This window comes from Hyla sarda, chromosome 7 (assembly GCF_029499605.1).
Source record: "Hyla sarda isolate aHylSar1 chromosome 7, aHylSar1.hap1, whole genome shotgun sequence".
NCBI lineage: Eukaryota > Metazoa > Chordata > Amphibia > Anura > Hylidae > Hyla > Hyla sarda.
In genome coordinates this window covers 46,155,397-46,177,571 of record NC_079195.1, presented here as the reverse complement: position 1 = coordinate 46,177,571, position 22,175 = coordinate 46,155,397, and the positions used below count along the sequence as shown (strand labels likewise).

General features: G+C 41.7%; 1 protein-coding gene across 1 annotated transcript in view; it reads right to left on the bottom strand.

Annotated features, from left to right (window-relative positions):
* Nucleotides 1-22,175, bottom strand: part of DOCK1 (dedicator of cytokinesis 1) — a 439,672-nt gene that overhangs the window by 12,369 nt on the left and 405,128 nt on the right. Inside the window, exons 43-48 of the mRNA XM_056528878.1 lie at nucleotides 18,684-18,768; nucleotides 17,275-17,361; nucleotides 12,265-12,441; nucleotides 10,022-10,105; nucleotides 6,558-6,695; nucleotides 3,401-3,546 (exon numbers count right to left, since the gene is read on the bottom strand). Of these exons, the coding sequence (XP_056384853.1) occupies nucleotides 3,401-3,546; nucleotides 6,558-6,695; nucleotides 10,022-10,105; nucleotides 12,265-12,441; nucleotides 17,275-17,361; nucleotides 18,684-18,768 (717 nt within the window). The remainder of the gene's footprint in view (nucleotides 1-3,400; nucleotides 3,547-6,557; nucleotides 6,696-10,021; nucleotides 10,106-12,264; nucleotides 12,442-17,274; nucleotides 17,362-18,683; nucleotides 18,769-22,175) is intronic.

The window sequence follows — 22,175 nt, the reverse complement described above, 5'->3', positions numbered from 1 at the left end:
AGTTGCTAAAAAAAATAAAATAAAAAGTTTTCCACCTAGGTACCCCTTTAACCCCTTCCCAACCTATGACATACCCCTATGTCATGGGTCGGGTGAGGGGAATATGACCGGCAGATCATCATCATAACCGGCAGATCCCCCCTGCTATCAGCAGCTAACATCTGCCAGTAATGATAGACATTGGAGCTGGCTCTGAATTCAGTCACTGAAATGGTTAAATGCAGTTATCAATAGTGATCACGGCATTTAAACATTAAATGCCAGTTATCCCTGGGGTCTAGGGGACCCATCTGCAGCTCCTCAATGTAATCGCAGGCTGCAGATGGGTTGCCGAGGAAGAATGGGGACTTACCCGTCCTTCCTGGTCCTTGGTGGATTGACGATTGCTTAAAATAAAAATAATCCTTCCCCTAATAAGTTCAGTTCACCCCCCCCCCCCTTTTCTCATGGTTCAAATTAAACACTGTAAAAAAATAAATAAAAAACATATTTGGTATCGCCGCATGCGTTATTGCCCGAATTATTAAATTATGATGTTCCTGATGCTGCGCGGTAAAAGCACAAAAAGATTATTGGTCACATCATGTCCCAGAAAAAAAGCGGAGAACGGGTTAAACCCCGTGGGTCCAGGTTGCTAGGGGCAGCCAGGACCCACGGCTAATGCCGGGCACCGCCGATTGGGCCGATGCCCAGCATTAGCCTCTTAAACTGAAAGTAAAACTATCCCGGCAGCTCAGAGGAACTGATCGGGACTATCGCGACAGACTCACGATGTCCCGATCAGCTTACTGGACGATGGGAGGGTCCTCACCTGCCTCCTCGTCGTCCGATCGGAGATCTACTACTCCATGCCTGCTAGAGCAGCAGAGCGCCGGTAACACTGATCAATGCTATGCTATGGCATAGCATTGAACAGTGCATGCAATCAAAAGATTGCATGGTATAGCCTCCTAAGGGGGCTAAAAAAAAATAAAAAGTGGTAAAAAAAATAATAAGACAATAAATGTGAATAAGCCCTCTCCCCCCCCCCCCAATAAAAGTTTGAATCACCTTTTCTTATTTTTAAAATAAAATAATGTAATAAAAAAAATAAATCATATGTGGTACTGCCGCCTGCGTAAATGTCCGAACTATTAAAATTTAAGGTTAGCTAACCCGCACAGTCGGTGGCGTACACGTAAAAAAACATACCAGAGTTGAAAATTGTGAATTTTTGGTCACTTCATATACCATAAAAAGCGATCAAAAAGTCCCATCAAAACAAAAATAAAAACTACAGACCTCAGCGCAAAAAAATAAGCCCTTATATAGCCCCATAGACGTAAAAATTAAAAAGTTAGAGGTCAGAAAATGACAATTTTACACATACTTTTGTATGTATGTAGTAAAATAAATAAAACCTATAAAAATTGGGTATCCCTGTAACCGTATGGACCTACACAATAAAGATAATGTGTCATTTTTACCGAAAAGTGTACTGCGTAGAAATGGAAGCCCTAAAAAGTAGCAAAATGGCGTTTTTTTTTTCATTTCACCCCACAAATAATTTTAGTTTCACCGCAGATTATGTTATAAAATAACTAATGTTATTACAAAGTACAATTGGTGACTGACTCAAAAAAAATTAAGCCCTTATATGGGTCTGTAGGTGCAAGATTGAACACGTTATGATTTTTAGAAAATGAGTAGGAAAAAATGAAAGTGCAAAAACTAAGATTGTTTTGAGTCCTTAAGAGGTTAAAGATCGCCTGTCAGATTTACTGTATTGTGAACCCTGAAAAATTATTGCCTCTCCAAATTGTGCAATTCCAATTCTTTTTCAATTTTGCCTTACATATATATATATATATATATATATATATATTTTGCTATGTACGGTAATACATTATATGATAAAATAAAGTGTGCCAATTAAAAGTACACATTGCCCCACAAAAAAAAGAAGCCCTAATACAACTTTGTCAGTGGAAAAATAAGGTTATTTGTCTTAGAATGTGAGGAGCAAAAAAAGGTGATTAGACACTTATCTCCTATCATGTGGACCGGGGATAAGTGTACAAATAGGTCTTTAATACAATGCACTTGCAGACTGATACCCTTTAAAGAAGCTTTCCAGGAGTTTGAGAATAATCATGTATCATTAATAGAGATGAGCGAACTTACAGTAAATTCGATTCGTCACAAGCTTCTCGGCTCGGCAGTTGATGACTTATCCTGCATAAATTAGTTCAGCTTTCAGGTGCTCCGGTGGGCTGGAAAAGGTGGATACAGTCCTAGGAAAGAGTCTCCTAGGACTGTATCCACCTTTTCCAGCCCACGGGAGCACCTGAAAGCTGAACTAATTTATGCAGGATAAGCCATCAACTGCTGAGCCGAGAAGTTCGTGACGAATCGAATTTACTGTAAATTTGCTCATCTCTAATCATTAATATAACCCATCAATATCTGAATGGTGGGTGACCAACTCCTAGTATCCCCATCAATGCGGTGACTGAAAGGGCCGGGAGCGCCACGTTCCCTTTATCGTTTACCAGACACAGCTCTGCACATTTCTAGTGGCTGTGCCTGGAACTGCAGCTCAGTCCCATTCACAGGCACAGCTCTGCACATTTTGTACACAATGAGGGGTAGGTGGCGCTCTTGGCCCCTTCAATCAGCTAATGCAGTGAGAACAGACCCCCCCCCCCCCCCCTTCCCCACAGATCTAAAGATCAATGTCAAAGCCTGGAAAAAATCCTTTAAGATAAATAAATAGATGGGCTAACTAAAGATGCAGCCTTAGTGATGAAACTACAGTACTGCAGCATTTACAAACATATCTGCTCATTTGATGTGATCTATCAGAGGATACAGCCGGTTTAACATACACGCGCTCTCGCATTCTCAAGCCATTTGGTAATAAGCCACTGTCAATTTCTTAAGCCTTGTCTGCTGAGTTCATTGAAATTGACGAGTGCTGGGAGAGGTGCCAAGCAGACAGAGTCCAATATTAGGCGTGCCGGGAGGCAATCTAAACATTTCAAATATGCAACAAAAAAAAGATACTTGGCTTTCTTATCTAAGCCAACTACATCATGCTTCGGTTGCGCTGAGGAGTGTATATTTTCCCGCAGAACTGTGACAAACAGCTGGGGCAAATATTTTGACCTCGTGAAATGCTAATAGCCATCTGTAGGACTGAAGAGTAAACTGTGCTCAACAGCCAAGGGTTTGACTGAAGTGTTTTCTGTGACCATGGAATAACTATGTTGTGCGATTTGCATATTGTAAGCAGATGACTCAAATTTAGAGGACCTGGCACATAAAAAATACATATGTTCAGCAGTGAAAGCGGAAAGGTCACCAACCCTAAAAAGAACCTCAAAGACCTCATTGTGAATAACCGTACAGTATAACATACCCATCAGAACCGGGTCTTGAAGGTGTGCTGTCTGATGACACTGAGGACACAGAGACGACTGATAGCGGTCTAGACTGTGAAGGCATTGTAAAGGATCTGACCATGGACCTGGGCCGGTTTCCCCGTCTATCATCCATGTTGGAAGACTAAAGGGAAAGAAGAAAACATTTCGGTTATTCACCGTATATAGATATGTAATACAGACTAGACAGCATTGAGTCTTTCCTATCAACCACATACGAGGAGGGACACTAATGCATAACTTCTTTAGATGTTGGGTTTGAGAAGCAGGTCCTCATTGGGGATATATAGTTTTCTATGATCTGATTTTAAAGCATAAAGCTGTTTAAATGCTGATAAAATTGAGAGAGCCTGTGAGTCCTGCTACCCTACAATCACAAATGGTGAGGGACATGCTACATAAGTACACAATCCTAAAAGAAAAGCTGCCAGTCATCCCAACAGGTGGAGAACCAAGACTCACAGGCTTTGTCTATGTGTGGGCAGGAGAAGCAGGACTCACAGGCTTTATGTGTGGGTGGAGGAAGCAGGACTCACAGGATTTCTCTATTAGTGGGTGGGAGAAGCAGGACTCACAGGCTTTCTCTATTAGTGGGTGGGAGAAGCAGGACTCACAGGCTTTCTTTATGTGTGGGTGGAGGAAGCAGGACTCACAGGCATTCTCTATAAGTGGTGGGAGAAGTAGGACTCACAGGCTCTATGTGTGGGCAGGCGAAGCAGGACTCACAGGCTTTCTCTATTAGGGGTGGGAGAAGTAGGACTCACAGGCTCTATGTGTGGGCACTAGAAGCAGGACTCACAGGCTTTCTCTATTAGGGGTGGGAGAAGTAGGACTCACAGGCTTTCTCTATGTGTGGGCGGGTGAAGCAGATCTTATAGGCTCTCTTTATGTTAGTGTTCCCAACCAAGGTGTCTCCAGCTGTTGCAAAACTACAACTACCAGCATGCCCAGCCAGCATTTGTAGTTTTGCAACTGGTTGGGCTGCTCTATGTGCAAGAGGGAAAGCACAACTCACTGCATATTAGATTGGCCAGCACATCTTGCGTGTATGAATGGGGAGGAGGGGGGTCTTTAGCTTGAGTGGATCTGTAAGATACATACAAGCAAACCAACAACCAATCACTTATATTCTGATATGTTTATGTGTACGAAGCATAACCGTGTATATTTTGTCAACATTTATGTCTAAAAAGGGAATCCTTGTATGAATCTAGAAAGGAAGATTATGTTTATGATTTCTCCAAGTAGGAAACAAATTCATGCAAGTTACAGTAACATTCCTGTCGGATCTGATGGAGTGTAATGTGTTGTGACGACACAGGATGAAGTCTTGTCGGCTGTGGAGCTTTGCATGGTTTTGTCCTCTGTCATTGCTGATTAATTGATGCACTGTAAGCAGACAGTGGTAGGGGCACTCCATCATTGCTGGCAGGCCCTTCGCCAAGCAAGGGATTAGGAAAACATTATTAAGATAACATCGGACATGTGTAACTATAATGCCGCTCCTTTGTCAATGTTTAAAATGGAGACTGAGGTAAGGTGACGTTTACCGACAACACGACTAATCCTAATTGAGGCTTGCGAGATATCCCACTGTTATATTAGTATTTAATGGACCTGCACAGGCGCCGAGGATCTGCAGCTGGACTCTATTTTCTACTGTTAAAGAAAAAAAAGCGCCGCTCATTAAAATACCCATCTGTGTATGCAGACACCAACCCAAATATTGGAACAGGCTGCCTGGCAAAGCTGCCATCATATTTGGCAACAGATGCTCAGCATATATAGCCCTGTATGATAAATACAAATAAAATAACACCTTTTCAAAATAAATGGAGCGCTGGGGAAAGACCAATTTGCAGAGCTTGGTGTTAATATGCCATTACTGGACATAAAACTGCATTATAAATGCACCCAGCGAGCCCCTTTGTCAATCTATAATGCACTGTCGCATTCAGCCAACTATTGCCACAGATGGGCAGCAGTCCTTAAGATACCTGGTGAGGTTGTTTATTAATAAATGATATATCCTGTAACACAGACACAGGAAGAGATTAAACAAAAGGCAATACAAAGTGTAGAACTTTTGTATGAACTGAATTTATCTTAACACTTTTTGCAACTTTCCACAAAGTATCAACAAAAAATATATATATCTGAAGATACGCCAAATAGCTTGCTCAAATGTCAGTGAGGAAAGCTTTACGTTGAGAATAGTGGTGACTTCCCCCTTGACTGTCTATGGGGTCAAAAATCGCCAAGAAGCATTCACCTTTGTTCTCAGGGCATAAATCCTGAGACTCTCCCCCTGAGAACTTAGCGCTGGTGAATGTTGACAATCTAGGCCCTTATTGGCTGCCAAAACTAACAGTACCGACTGGTAGAGAATAGAGGTCTAGAAAAAAAAAACAAATCTATTAAAGAGGTTGTCCAGTGAAGGACAATTTATCCCCTATCCACTATAAAGGGATAAATGTCTAACCAGCATCCTCATGGGGTTTTAAAGGGGTACTCCGCACCCCTAGACATATTATCACCTATCCAAAGGATAGGGGATAAGATGTCAGATCGCCGGGGTCCCGCTGCTGGGGACCCCTGGGATCTCGGCTGCAGCATCCACCTGTACGGCTTTCACCTCACACCGGCAACGCTGGAGGCTTCGGTCTCGACCACAGTGGCGGACGAGCGTGACGTCGCGACTCCGCCCCGTGTGATGTCACGCCCCGCCCCCTCAATGCAAGTCTATGGGAGGGGGTGTGATGGACCTCCCATAGACTTCCATTGATGGGACGGGGCGTGACGTCACACGGTGCGGACTACCCCTTTAAGCAGAAAATAGCTGGATCCTACATGCCCAGAAATTGTAGGCTTAGTGCTTGCCCAGCTGATGCATATCTATAGCATAGGGTCTGTCCTAAAGGAGGTCACCTTACTGTGGTGTGAGGGTAAACACTATTTGGCCAAATAGTATGCTAGGAACCTTCATTGTTTTCTCTATATCAGTTTAATATTATACATATATCTTAGTGCTGGCAGTGTTGTCTGTATTTGTATCTAGTGACTGATATATTAAGACACTTCAGGTCACCTCTTGGATCTATTTCCATTTCAGGCCACAAAGCTGTATATACCCACCAGAGTCCTGACGCCATACTGCTTCTCAACTTTCTCTTTCAGTTGTTTGAAACAAGCCTCCAACCTCTCATGGAAGGGCCTCAGTGCTTCTGTGACTTTTTCTCCATGAATACGCACTCCCTCTGCTAAAAACGGAACCTAAGCAGATGACAGAAATTATACAAGGAATTAGAAAAATGTTAAAACAGAATACACAAACTACAATGAAAGTAAAGGTTATGTAAATAAGGGTCAGCATACATATTACACTTTCATGGATATGCTATGTCTATTAGGCCCATCAGAAATTATGGTTACCTGCATAGATTCTGCATCATAGAAGTGACATGTTAGATTTCAAACCCTTGGTGTAGATACCATCCACACAGTTTCTTTGCAGTTTAGGATGTGAAATCCATTTTGTAATGGTTGAAACTTGTGTGTGGATAATGGCTGTACTATAATATAGAATGGAGATTAGGGCATGTCCCATTGGGAAAATCAGAAACGAGCCCGCAGTGTATCCTCTGTGTGTAAGCGCACCCTTAGTAGGGAAAGGACCGTTTCCTTTTTGAAAATACTGTCCTGGAAGGCAAAGGTAAAACCACCAACAACCTTTTTTTTTTCCCCAGTCTCCATGGATACTTATTATTTTGTGATTCCATAAAAAAAACACATGAATCTCAGTAATATATTTTAAAAGGATTACAAGCTTTTAGAGACAGGAAGTTAAAATCCGAAAATTACTGATTAAATAAATATCACATAATTGTAGTCTTGATTGGTTCTTCTTTTGTTACAGCTCAGTATAATGCATTGTGCCATCATGGTAAGAGCTGCCTCCACTAACACAATAATACATGGAGATCTGACAATGATTATGGGGAGGGCAGAAGTGGCACCTTCTGGTTACCAACAGCTTCCCATAGAAACCGGGTCTCGTTTCTCTTATGTCAGAGCTCATTTGCTTGTATTGCTAACAAGAAATTAAGTAGTTCAGGATTTATACTTATTGAGAGAGGGATAAGTGTCTGCCAAACATTTCCAGCTCCAACTTACCTCCAATAGAGCAGGCAAGTTGCAATAAAACATGCTGCATACTTCCTTTTCCCAAATGCAGACATTGGAGGACAATCAGACTGCTGGTTGGATCTCATGTGTAGGACTTGTATAACTTTGCAGTTATAACTATGCCTTATGTACCATTTTTTAATTATTATTTATTTAAAAAAAACTAATTTTCATAGAGGTGGATCCTCTGTTCAGGATCTGCATCTCTTGCGAGAAGGCAGCAAGGTTACAAAGAGTGTCTATGTTTCTGGAAGCCTGTCCTGCATAATACAGCCTACTGATTTGAACAGACATGATGTAATACTTAATTTTCCCTGTAGGGGTGCTGCAGGGAAATTGAACACTTGCTGCAAAGTTTCTCTAGCTATTAGAGCTGATCGCTGGGGGATGGCCCCAGCAAATAGGGATATATGATCAGCTGTTTGACTGGAGACCCTTCTAACAAGCAGGGGCCACCAAAAAGAGAAGTTTTAAAGGGAATCTGTCAGCTCTATATCATGCTCAGAGCTTAAGTGTCAAGGAGGTGTTGCTGTGCTGCTGCATGCATGCCTCATCCCACCCTCCCTGCATAACTGATGTAAAGGGCTTAGTACTGGAAGACAAGTGGGGAGGGATGGTGGAGGGAGAATGCAAGTATGCAAAAGCCTCAACACTTGAGCTTGAAATGAAAATGTGATTTTATAACTTTGCAAACATGTCTGTTTCTGTCCATGTCTGGAATCTTTTTTCCCAACAAGCCTCTGTCAACAATGTCCTAAACCCAATTATAGAAATATGACTACATTGAACTTAAATTACTAATATTTTTTTTATGTGCCCTCTATTACTACTTCTATGCCAATATTGACTTTTTTATATATTTAACAAGGATGACAGGCAATCGTATATTCTAATAGCGCAAGCAACACTGATTGATTAAATAACACAAATATCTGGTATCTGATAATGTTTCTCCTAACTCCTGTCAGGAAATCATTTTCACAATACACAAAATCAATTTTCACTTATTCAAGGTGTACATTAAAAATGCTTTAGCAACTAAAAAAAACTGCTAAATTTATTACGGGTAAAAAAAAGACCTACTAGAATTACTTTTATGGTGTATAGATAAAAGAGTGAGTGTAACATTGCTTACGATACTTTCAATTGCTTGTACAGAGTTCATGTAATTGTCAGATAAGTTGCATTGTGCTGTAATTTCTATGTCTTTAAATCAAGTTATAACAATCACATGACCAATAAATTCGTTTTCTATTGTACCCTCTAGCAACTTTTACAAAACATAAAATCTATATAAGCAGCTGAACTTATTGCTTTACTCAGATCAAGTCAGATCTGTTTTTTTTGCGACTGAAAATCAATTCCATTCTTCTCAATAGTAACATTTTGGTGGCATTTTCTGTAAGCCCCATTCGGATAAATAGGGAAGTTGCAGAAAGTTCAATTTTTTTTTTTTTTATAATGTGTAAATATACCGATCCAGATTTACAGGCTGGACTACAGGTTTTAAGTGTAGCCCAGTGTCACCAAACCAGGGTGCCTACAGATGTTGCAAAACTACAACTCCCAGCATGCCTGGACAGCCAACGGCTGTCCAGGCATGCTGGGAGTTGTAGTTTTGCAACACCTGGAGGCACCTCGGTTGGGAAACACTGGTGTACCCTAAAGCGTAGCAGAGTTCCTTTGTTCCAGCAGGACAGTTAGTTTTTCCTATATAGTACCTGGTGTAAGTAAGAAGCCATGAACCAAACAAGGATGCTGGGAGATTTCCGCTCTGGAGATAGCAGAATTCTAAATGCATACTCAATTGTTTACATAGATTGTATATTTAGACCATAAATGGTGCTCAAAGTAGAACAGAGGCTTTATATATCTGAAATATAGGAGTCACAATGGAGATGAAAGACATTGCTTTTCTCCCGTTAAACCAGTTCTCAAGCTCAGCCCCAGTTACTTCAATATGTCTAATCTACATTACCCATGGACAGGCATGGCCCATGATGGGAGCTGTAGTTTTTGCATCACTCCCCTTTTTATCCATGATCTGTGAATCCATAGTATTATTGCCACTTACTAAGAACCAGGACTTCATTGGACTGAACAGAGATGTTTTAAAATTTTATTTGGAATAATGGAAGGCTCCTATTGAAAGGACACTGGACCTTCAGATGGACTGTAGGAGACAACGATGCTCCTTTACCCTTCAGTGAAGAGGAGAGGGTCTTAAGGGTTAAGAATCACAGTGCATATGAAATGATCAGATGACAATGTCAGATTATCTTGTGAGGAGCTGATAAATGCCGCAGAGAGTTAAATGCCACGCTGATGAGGCAGCTACACAGGCTGTCAGTGCAGAGGGTGAGATGTCTCTGGGGTGCCTGCCCCTGCACCGCGTAATTACAGGGAGTCTTTACCTGCCATGCAATCAGGTCCTTGACTTTATCAATCTTTTCCAGGTCTTCGGGGTGTTCTTGCATGTACTTCTCGGTAAAAAAAGCCTAGTGAAGATAAAGACGATCGATTAAACAACTGCTTTCATTACTGTGACTATACAGCAAAAATGTACAATACATCACAGTATAAATACCAGGCTGTCTATGAGCCCATCAGCTATACACAGTGATCCGTATACAACTGTATATAGCTCCTACTGTAGTGTTTCCCAACCAGGGTGCCTCCAGGTGTTGCAAAACTACAACTCCCAGCATGCGCGGACAGCCAACGGCTGTCCGGGCATGCTGACAGTTGTAGTTTTGCAACATTTGGAGGCATCCTGGTTGGGAAAAGGTGCCCTACTAACTTGAATTGGAGACACATACAGATCAGCCCCCTAGCGGTGATAAAACAAATCCAAGTTTATGATGTATTATTGATCAGCCAGAACAAGTGAAACCCATTGGTTATTTTGTGACAATGGTTCCGGCTGGCTACAATACCGTGTTTCTCCGAACATAAGACCGGGTCTTATATTAATTTTAGTCACAAAAAAACACACTATGGCTTATTTTCAGGGTAGGGCTTATTTATTTACAGTATGTACATTGAACAACATACATTGCCCCCCAACATCCCCCCCCGCCGGTTTATCATCCCAGCGCTGCACCCCACATCGGGGGACTAATCGTACCGTATGTCATCCGCGAGCGCTGCTTCTCTCCCCCCCCCTCCCCTGCCAAATAATTATCAGCCGCTGCCCTGTACTTTGTATTCCTGTGCCCGGGCTGCAAATATTAAAAAACAAACTTTAACTTACCTTCGTTCTCCGTTCCCCTGTTGCTAAGGAACCGGCCTCAAGGTCCCTCCGCTGTTCTTGCTGCTTCCTGGGGATGGGAACGTCACAGAGCCCTCCAGTCTATCACCGGCCGCAGCGATGTCCTGCCTCGGCCAATGATAGGCTGAGCCCACTGTCATGTAAGAAGCTGGCCGGCTCCTTACATGACACTGCGCTCAGCCTATCAGCGGCCACGCGGGACATCGCTGTGGCCGGTGATAGGCTGAAGGCTCTGTGACGTTCCCATCCCCAGGAAGCAGCAAGAAAAGCGGAGAACAGTGAGGCCGGTTCCTTAGCAACGGGGGAATGGAGGACGAAGGGAAGTTAAAGTTTGTTTTTTAATATTTGCAGCCCGGGCATTGCCTATGCCTTGTTTTCGGGGTAGGGCTTATATTGCAGCCCACCCCGATAATCCAGCTAGGGCTTATTTTCGGGGTAGGGTGTATTTTCAGGGAAACACAGTAGGTGTGAGATCACATGGGACATCACAGTTTGCTATGCATGAAACACCGCAGAGCGGTCAGAACACCCATGCTGACATATATCTGCCACCAAAAACACCAATGGGCACATAAACATCAGAGCTGGGCCTGGAGGAATGGAAAAAAGGCAGCCTGGTCTGATGGATCAGGTCTTCATTTACATCATGTGGACAGCCAGGTGAGTGTGTATCACTTACCTGGGGAACATATGACAACAAGATGCACTACGGGAAGAAGTCAAACCGGTAGAGGCAGTGTCATGTTCTGGGCAATGTTGTGTTTTGAGACCTTGGGTCCTGGAATCATGTGAATGTTACTGTGATATCTTCCACCTACCTAACCTTTGTACAGACCAAGCAGCAGCATGACAGCAGGGTCTCCAGGGTCTTCCGCAGGGTAATGCCCTGGCCACACTGCACACATTGTTTAGCATTGGGGAACATGACAAAGAGATCAAGGTGATAATTTGGCCTCTGAATTCCCCAGATCTCAATCTGATCAAGCATAGAATTTACAGGATCTGTTGGTAACATCTTGGTGCCAGATACCACAGGACACCTTCAGAGGGCTGGTGAGGTCCATGTTTTCCACCAGGGTCAGAGCATAAAGAAGGCCTACACAATATTAGGCAGGTGGCTGATGGGTGTATGGAATATGGACACTCAATGTTAATTTATAGCCACTGGATTAAATTGGTAAAAGAACATACAAAATGTGCTTTGTCTTGGTGAGAAGTTGTAATTAAGCATATAGGATTCTCAAAAATGTAAAAAATTACCATTTCCTCAACTGTAAGGCTATCTTGGATTCAATGCAGCAAGAAGTATTTTCAGTATGGTCCTATTATCATAGATAAACCCTGTGCGGGTTTTTATTTTTATATGGTGCATCCTGTCATCCTTACCTTTTCATAATTTGCAAATCCTCCCATTACTGCAGGATCCACAATACCATTCAGTGTCAAGGACAGAGGATTTATGGGCAAATTGGGATCATTCATGTGCTGCTGCACCATGTTATTAATGTTTTCATTGGTTAGCTGCATCGTCTCAATGGCATTTTCCAATGGGCTTATTTCCACCTGTGGACATAAGAAAATAATAAGAGGAATTTTTTACCAAAACACAATGAATCAGATTTACTAATGCAGTCTAAAACTTAGGCTTGGCAGTCTAATAGAGTTGCAGATTTATCGCAGTGACTCAACCTGCTTGAAAATTGTAAGCTTTAACTAATTATTGGTTGACTTAAAGGAGAAGTATCATGCACTTAAGAGTTAGATTGTGGTGGTCCAACCGCTGGAACTCCCTGCGATCTCCTGTATGGGGCCCAGACTATACCTGGGAATGGAGAATGTCAATCCCCGCAAGAAGAGGCGGCCGACACGCCCTCCATATATCTCCATGGGAGAGCCGGAGATAGCGGAATAGCTCTTTTATACAGATATATGGAGTGTGTGTGAATGGCTCTTCCATAGAGATATATGGGGCCCAGTACAAGTCACAGCGCGGTCGGACCCCTCCACGATCTAAAACTTATATCCTGTGGATAGAGGATATGTTTTTTTGCATGATATATCTCCTATAATATGCACCAGAATCTTGCTTAATGTTTTGTCTCATTTTAAGCCATATATACCTTTAACTGAAGCTATGCACTCCCCCTGCACACAATGGATCTAAAACACATAGGAGCAAACTATGTCCCAACATTTTGCAGTTTAATTTCACTTAATGGCAAGACAAAAGTGATTTTAAAAAAATGCACGACATTTATCACACATTATGCAACAATATTATAAATGTGGCGCATATAACATAGGCATGAGGAATGAAATGTAAGATAGAAACATGGAGTTAAAAAGTTGTATCATGTGGAGCCCTGCATGTGTGCCCATTTTGGTAGGTAATTCTGGAGTGAATAGGATCTGTGGTATAGTATCCACCCCACAGCAGGTGAAATACCAGTTAGTCTCTTCCCAGCAAAATAATATCAAAGAAAAAGGGGAATTTAAAGCCCAGGGGAAGTGCTTTAAAACATAACTTTTAATGGTTCCTTGGTAAAGTCCACCAACAATTGTGACCCAATAAAATGTATACAACTAAATTAAGATACCAATTGTAGCAATAATAGTAGCTGACCCATAATAATAATGGTACAATCACTTATCTCCTTGCTGTTAAGTTTGATAGCTGATTAATAAAACAGAATCATAGGGTCTGATTCTACTGTTTCACACACATACTACTTATTTAAGTCATTTATAAATAGGCTTGGAAAATTAGATAAGCCCAACATTATGCAGTATGAATAGTATAGAAACAGTACATCTTTATATACTCAATACCGGACTGGCCAGTTTCCTGAAGGTAATCTGTAAAAAAGAAGCGGAGAGAAAGAACATTTGCTTTTGGCACACTAGGCATTTTAAGAGGCAATATGTCCACACTGGATGATCTCACTACCTTCAATCCCTTCAGGAGGCCTAAAAAGTAAAGAAGAAAACATTCCCCAATAAGGGGTATTGTTCAAATGGCACGGTACCTGAAAAGGAAACTGCTGCCAGAACCTGGCTACTCACGTTTAGGTGTCTGGTTAGTTTTCAAGGGCCCGAGCACAACCTACAGTGGTAGGGAGCCAAGCTACTGGCGCTCTGCCCGGGATTTCCGGTGTCCGGCCTGATATAAGGTGGGTCGCGATCTCGCGTGATCTAGTCTGATCACATGATGCTGCTGCGTCCGTTCTGCAGTTTCACCTGCCGGAAGTTAGGTCACGCCCCTCGGCGTGAAATGATGTCGCAGAGCAAACAAATTTGATAAAAAGGACATTACTTATCATGTGATTTAGGCTGGTAAATATTTTACTTAATGTTAAAAAAAATGGAAATGCATATACTTTTTAGGATGAGGCACATCAAACCAATAGATCGCTATGGATAGGATCTCTATGATAAAGCATAAGAGTTAGCAGGCCACCAACAACGTACTTCCGTATACTGTATACTGGGTGATGCACAAAAATTCTAATAATGCACCATTCCAAAAATGTGCATAACATTAAATGGCTCCTACCACCCCTGGGGAGATCCCTAAATGATACAGGGGTATGGGAGTAAATTTAATGATGTGGGCCTAGTGAGCCTAAACTAGTCCCTAGTAAGCACTATTTGTGCACCTAATACCTAGGCGGGGTGGCCTCCTTAAAAAGGGCAGTCCCACTCTGGAACCTCCTATTGGCCCCTTATCTATCCTATCTATGTTATGACACTATTCTCTGGACACCTACTAAGGGTCCACTCTCTGCCTGACATGTCATTACTTGGTGGGAGGAGTCATATAAACGTACATGAAATCTACAAAAAACAAATTCCAATATGAGCTTCAGAATAGGGAACTTTATGAATTGTGATTCCTGTGGGGTCATCTATGTAGCTATCTGTTCATGCAAAACATGAATTATGTGGGCAGAACCAAACGGGCCTTCAAACAAGGCGACATTAGAAATAAAAGGGAAACCTCTTGCTCGGTTCACATGAACAACATACATGGAGGCTGCACAGGAGGACTAAGCGTCACAGCAGTGGAATGGGTCAAACCCTCCCCTCGTGGTGGAGATATGGATCGCATATTGTTACAAAAAGAGTGTCGATGGATCCATCAACTAAATTTCACTGCACCTACAGGTCTCAATGAACTGCAGAAGTATGCATGTTTTTTGTAGATTACATGTACGTTTATATGGCTCCTCCTAATGACATGTCAGGCAGAGAGTGGACCCTTAGGCTAAGTTTCCACTTGTTTTTTTTTCTGGCAGTTTTTGGAAAACTGCCACTACAGTTTTCGAGCCAAAGTCAGAAGTGTAAGTCCTTCCTTTATATGTCCTATTCCTTTTGAGTACACTTCTGGCTTTGGCTCAAAAACTGCAGTGGCAGTAATCCAAAAACAGGCAGAAAAAAACCAAGTGGAAACTTAGCTTTAGTAGGTGTCCGGAGATTAGTGTCATTACATAGATAGGATAGAAAAGGGGCTAATAGGAGGTTCCACTGCAGGACTGCCTTTTTAGGGCGGCCACCCCGCCTAGGTATTAGGGGCACAAATAGGGCTTACTAGGGACTAGTTTAGGTTCACTAGGCCCCCATCAATAAATGTCCTCCCCTACCCCTGTATCATTTAGGGATCTCCCCAGGGGTGGTAGGAGCCATTTAATTTAAATTTTATGCACATTTTTGGAATGGTGCATTATTAGAATTTTTGTGCACCATTCAGTATACAGAAGTATACAGTATACGGAAGTACGTTGTTGGTGGCCTGCTAACTCTTATGCTTTATCATAGAGATCCTATCCATAGCGATCTATTGGTTTGATGTGCCTCATCCTAAAAAGTATATGCATTTCCATTTATTTTAACATTGAGTAAGTAAAATACTTACCAGCCTAAATCACATTCTAAGTAATGTCCTTTTTATCAAATTTGTTTGCTCTGCGACATCATTTCACGCCGAGGGGTGTGACCAAACTTCTGGCAGGTGAAACTGCAGAACGGACGCAGCAGCATCATGTGATCAGACTAGATCATGCAAGATCACGACCCACCTTATATCAGGCCGGACACCGGAAATCCCAGGCAGAGCGCCAGTAGCTTGGCTCCCTACCACTGTAGGTTGCGCTCGGGCCCTTGAAAACTAACCAGACACCTAAACGTGAGTAGCCAGGTTCTGGCAGCAGTTTCCTTTTCAGGTACCGTGCCATTTGAACAATACCCCTAATTGGGGAATGTTTTCTTCTTTACTTTTTAGGCCTCCTGAAGGGATTGAAGGTAGTGAGATCATCCAGTGTGGACATATTGCCTCTTAAAATGCCTAGTGTGCCAAAAGCAAATGTTCTTTCTCTCCGCTTCTTGTTACAGATTACCTTCAGGAAACTGGCCAGTCCGATATTGAGTATATAAAGATGTACTGTTTCTATACTATTCATACTGCATAATGTTGGGCTTATCTAATTTTCCAAGCCTATTTATAAATGACTTAAATAAGTAGTATGTGTGTGAAACAGTAGAATCAGACCCTATGATTCTGTTTTATTAATCAGCTATCAAACTTAACAGCAAGGAGATAAGTGATTGTACCATTATTATTTCCCCTGAGGAATCTGCTTCATGCAGCAGAAAGGCGTTGGGTCAGCTACAATTATTGGTACAATTGGTATCAGAATTTAATTATGTACATTTTATTGGGTCACAATTGTTGGTGGACTTTACAAAGGAACCATTAAAGGAGAACTCCAGAATAGAAAAATTGTCCTCCATACTGCCGGCAGTAAAAAAAAAAAAAATAGATACATACCTTCCTAAACTCCCCCTGTGCCTCCGGTAACCCACTCCGGTCTCCACCGCGATCCTCTTCCTGGTTGCAGGGGGTTGGCAAGTCCTACTGCACTAAGCCAATCACCGGCCGCAGCGAAGTCCTGAATCGGCCGGCGATAGGATAGGCTGAGCGGCAGTGTGACGTTTTCGTCACACTGCCGCTCAGTGCAGTATGACTCGGAATGGGTTACCGGAGGCACCGGGGGAGCGAAGGAAGGTATGTATCTATTTATTTTTTTACTGCCGGCAGTATGGAGGACAATTTTTCTATTCTGGAGTTCTCCTTTAAAAGTTATGTTTTAGAGTACTTCCCCTGGGCTTTAAATTCCCCTTTTTCTTTGAGGTAATTTCTATTTTTAAGTAATTCTGCCCAACCTGTGTATACAAACCATTTTAATGTCTCATACGCCTTAGCACCCTAAAACTACAGCCCACAGCAAAGACAGACAGTTGGTGGTATATTATAATATAGACTGCCGATTTTTGAGGAGACAAATACAACAGATATAAAGGTCATGAGACACAACTAATGACAATATCATTGCATCTTACCGTATTTGCAGATCTAACTTCGAACCATCTCAGTATCCCAGGAAGCTTGTAGGCTATTGAAAAGGTGGTCCTCTCAATCCACATATTCTAAATAGAGTGAGAACCGATCAGCATAAACAATGTAGTCAGGTTGTTGTTTTAATGGTAATGAATTATAATCCAGACAAAGAGAGTCGATAAGTGCATAACAACAAAATAACAGCATAGAGGGACAGAACCATGAATAAGAGCAAAGTCAGCTCGAAACATGTTGGTTATTTATCTGTAGCCACCATGCACTTGTGAACTGTCCCTGGATATGTATGTGTTATCAATAAAATAAGTGGGATTTTATCTCTTTGATGAATGCCGACCTCTATTCACTGCAGCTGTTGATCGGGACTTAGGTTCCTGTGCACCTGCGGGATGAGCTGTCCACCTTTATGCTTATGTTATTTTAATGCATAAGGAAGCAGGACTCTAAAGGCATTGTCTATAAGTCACTGCAACATTTATACAACTTCATCTAACATTAGGTTGTTTCCATTGTCTGTCAGGTCGCAGATAGACTGGAGCTGTAGCCTGATCACTATATTTACAAGCCTGTCAGCTATCATTATACTTGTCTTTACCTATTACTTTGGCAATTGACATTAGCAGGGAGGAAGTAAAGGGCTGTGGTAATTCAAGTCTTCTCCTTCCTATTCTGTGAGACAATACAACTAATAAATAGCATATTCTTAATCTAAACTCCATTCCAAATTCTAGATTAAAAAATGGAATTTATAGCTGCTTGGGTAGATATCCCCAGGGTATAACTGAATGTAAAGTGATGGTACTTTGCTGGGATATGATATCACTTTATGATCTGTGAGGATTCAACCATTGGGACATTCACCAATTGTGAGAATCTTCTTTACCTAGCACTATGCTGTCACTTTATAAGATGGTAATACACCTTTAATGAATGTTAGTAATCTGAAAGCCAAAAGGGATAGATCAATCCTATTCCCTGTGGCCGCCCTGTAAATTATGGTAAGATGTTTTAGGACGGGCTGCGCCAGATGGCACAGGCTGTGGCATAGACAGAGTATAGGCTGCCATAAATCGCTCTATCCATCATATTACATAATGTGCCAACAATTTCATTATTTTTGGAGAATGAAAGCAAAATTCTGATAATGATTACGACTGCCTGCACATCCCGCATCTCCTAAGTAACAACAAGCTCCCTATCTGTAAAGTGACAATGGAAATGACAGTATTTATAGCACACAAGCTGTTTTCACTTCGATTATGATCTATCGATCTCCTGCAATTGGCCCCTGAACTGTCTTCTTTTCGCAGCAGGCAGAGTGTATAATAATTACATTTCTCGATCTTCAAATGTCTTTGAGGAATTTCTAGTCACTAAATCCTCCTGTACTTACAGCAAATTCGTTGTCCGGATCTTTTTCTCCTTTTCGGATAGGCCGTGAGTACTGGAACCGAACGACTTCATTCACTCTGTAGAAACTGAAGGATACAAAAGACAGTATAAGGTAATGCACATCTATCATGACTACATAATTATAGCTCAATATGAAGACCAGACATACTCATGGCTCAGTATAAAGACCGGATTTACTCATGGCTCATTATGAAGACCAGACATACTCATGGCTAAGTATAAAGACCGGACATACTCATGGCTCAGTATGAACACCGGATATACTCATGGCTCAGTATGAAGACTGGATATACTCATGGCTCATTATGAAGACCAGACATACTCATGGCTAAGTATAAAGACTGGACATACTCATGGCTCAGTATGAACACCGGATATACTCATGGCTAAGTATAAAGACCGGATATACTCATGGCTCAGTATGAAGACCGGATATACTCATGGCTCAGTATGAAGACCGGATATACTCATGGCTCAGTATAAAGACCGGATGCACTCATGGCTCAGTATGAACACCTGATATACTCATGGCTCAGTATGAAGACTGGATATACTCATGGCTCATTATGAAGACCAGACATACTCATGGCTAAGTATAAAGACCGGATATACTCTTGGCTCAGTATAAAGACCGGATATACTCATGGTGTAGTGTAAAGACTGGATATACTCATGGCTCAGTATAAAGACCGGATATACTCATGGCTCAGTATAAAGACCGGATATACTCATGGCTCAGTATAAAGACCAGATATACTCATGGCTCAGTATAAAGACCGGATATACTCATGGCTCAGTATAAAGACCGGATATACTCATGGCTCAGTATAAAGACTGGATATACTCATGGCTCAGTATGAACACCGGATATACTCATGGCTCAGTATGAAAACCGTATACACAGTATAGGGGATAGGTTTCTAATCAGCAGGGGTCCGACTACTGGAAGCCCGGGCTCTCTCTGCTCAGTGCATGGGGCTGTGTCGACCAAGGCCTCTGAACAATGAAAGAAGTGATCTGATTGGTTGCTATGAGCCTATGAGCAACAGCACAGCTTTTCCTCTGCACAGGTTTTGATAAATTTCCCCCTTGTATGTACTATACGATGAGAGGCTTAAACCTGACTTTGCTACAGTGTCAGACTCTCTTCTTAGTGACTGATTTTTTCTATTTCGCACCCGCTCAGCATCAACACTCACAACTATAGTGATCAGCCCTGTTTCTATGTATCTGTTATATTTTAATCAAGGTATTAGATTATCAGTATATTCTGGATTACTGGACTCTATTATTTATTTAATTGTTATCTTAACTGTAAAATACACTCAAATGCAGCAGACGTTTTTTCACGTCATACCATTCCCAACAAAATGTAAATTTTTCTTGCATTTTATTTGCAATGGCTTTCACCCTGTAGATTGCAAAGGATAAAGTCTGCAGTTAAAAGCTGCACATAATCGGCATGCTGCAAAATTGGATTTTATAAGCTGAAATTCACAATGATCTGATCTCTTCCGCTAGGTGTGGATGAGGTTTTTGAGGAATCCAAACAAACAGAATGTGTCGGCAGATATAAACCATTTGGCCCATCTCATCTAGTCTGCCCAATATTTTGAATACTATGAATAGCCCCATCTTATATGAAGGATAGCCTTATACCTATCCCATCTTATATGAAGGATAGCCTTATACCTTTCCCTATCTTATATGAAGGATAGTCTTATACCTATCTCTATCTTATATAAAGGATAGCCTTATACCTATTTCTATCTTAGATGAAGGATAGCCTTATACCTTTCCCTATCTTATATGAAGGATAGTCTTATACCTATCCCTATCTTATATAAAGGATAGCCTTATACCTATTTCTATCTTAGATGAAGGATAGCCTTATACCTTTCCCTATCTTATATGAAGGATAGCCTTATACCTATCCCTATCTTATATGAAGTATAGCTTTATACCTATCCCTATCTTATATGAAGGATAGCCTTATGCCTATCCCTATCTTATATGAAGGATAGCCTTATATGCAGCCCTATCATATATAAAGGATAGCGTTATGTCTATCCCTATCTTAGGTGAAGGATAGCCTTATACCAATCCCTATCTTATATAAAGTATAGACAAGGAAAAAGTAAAAAAAAAAAAAAGGGTTCCAGTTGCGCAATAAGTCCCCTTAAGTGCTATAAATGCACTAGTCAGTCATTTTACTTTTTTTTTTTAAAACTTTTTCCTTGTCTACATACCACAGGTGGGCATATGTCATAGTCATAGTCTCCGTGCTGCATGTTCCTGGCTTTCTCCCCGGAGAGGGATTGAGTAACGTATAATAGTGTTGTGGCTAACCCACAACCTATACAGGTGAGCACCCTGTTTATATACACCATATAGCTGTTTTTTAACGAAGGATAATATTCTATGAGGCACTCCGTGTTCTCTTTTTTTTTGTCTTCCATGATTATATAAAGTATAGCCTTATACACAGCCCTATCATATATAAAGGATAGCCTTATGCCTATCCCTATCTTATATGAAAGATAGCCTTATGCCTATCCCATGCATGCTTAAACTCCTTCACTGTATTTGCAGTGACCACTTCTGCAGGAAGGCTATTCCATGCATCCACTACTCTCTCAGTAAAGTAATACTTCCTGATTTTACTGCAGAAACCTTGTATATACATAATGGAAATCAAAGTTTCTATGAAATCCCCTCTGTCTAATCTTTCTTCCAAGATATACATGTTAAGATCCTTTAAGGCTGGGTTCACACCACGTTTTCTTAAATACGGTTCCCGTATACGGTTGGGAGGAGGGGGGCGGGGCTTAATTGCGGCGCCCGCACTCAGCCGTATTCGGGAACCGTATTTAATGCAAGTCTATGAGCCGACCGGAGTGAACCGCAGCCTCCGGTCGGCTTTGTTTTCGGCCGTATGCGGTTTCCCGACCACAGGCAAAAACGTGGTCGACCATGTTTTTGCCTGCGGTCGGGAAACCGCATACGGCCGAAAACAAAGCCGACCGGAGGCTGCGGTTCACTCCGGTCGGCTCATAGACTTGCATGAAATACGGTTCCCGAATAAGGCTGAGTGCGGGCGCCGCGATTAAGCCCCGCCCCCCTCCTCCCAACCGTATACGGGTACCGTATTTAAGAAAACGTGGTGTGAACCCAGCCTAACCTTTCCTGGTAAGTTTTTGCCATTTAAAACCTTACCTTATATTGAAATTAAAACTAAATATATAAAGAAATCTTTCCTATCTGCCCCAGGAGATCAGCCATGTCGCTGTCTGGGCTGTGTCTGGCTGCAGCAGGAGCCTCCCCCCTTTGCAGAACAGAGGTCTTTAAAGGGGTATTCCAGGAAAAAACTTGTTTATATATATCAACTGGCTCCAGAAAGTTAAACAGATTTGTAAATTACTTCTATTAAAAAATCTTAATCCTTCCAAGAATTATCAGCTGCTGAAGTTGA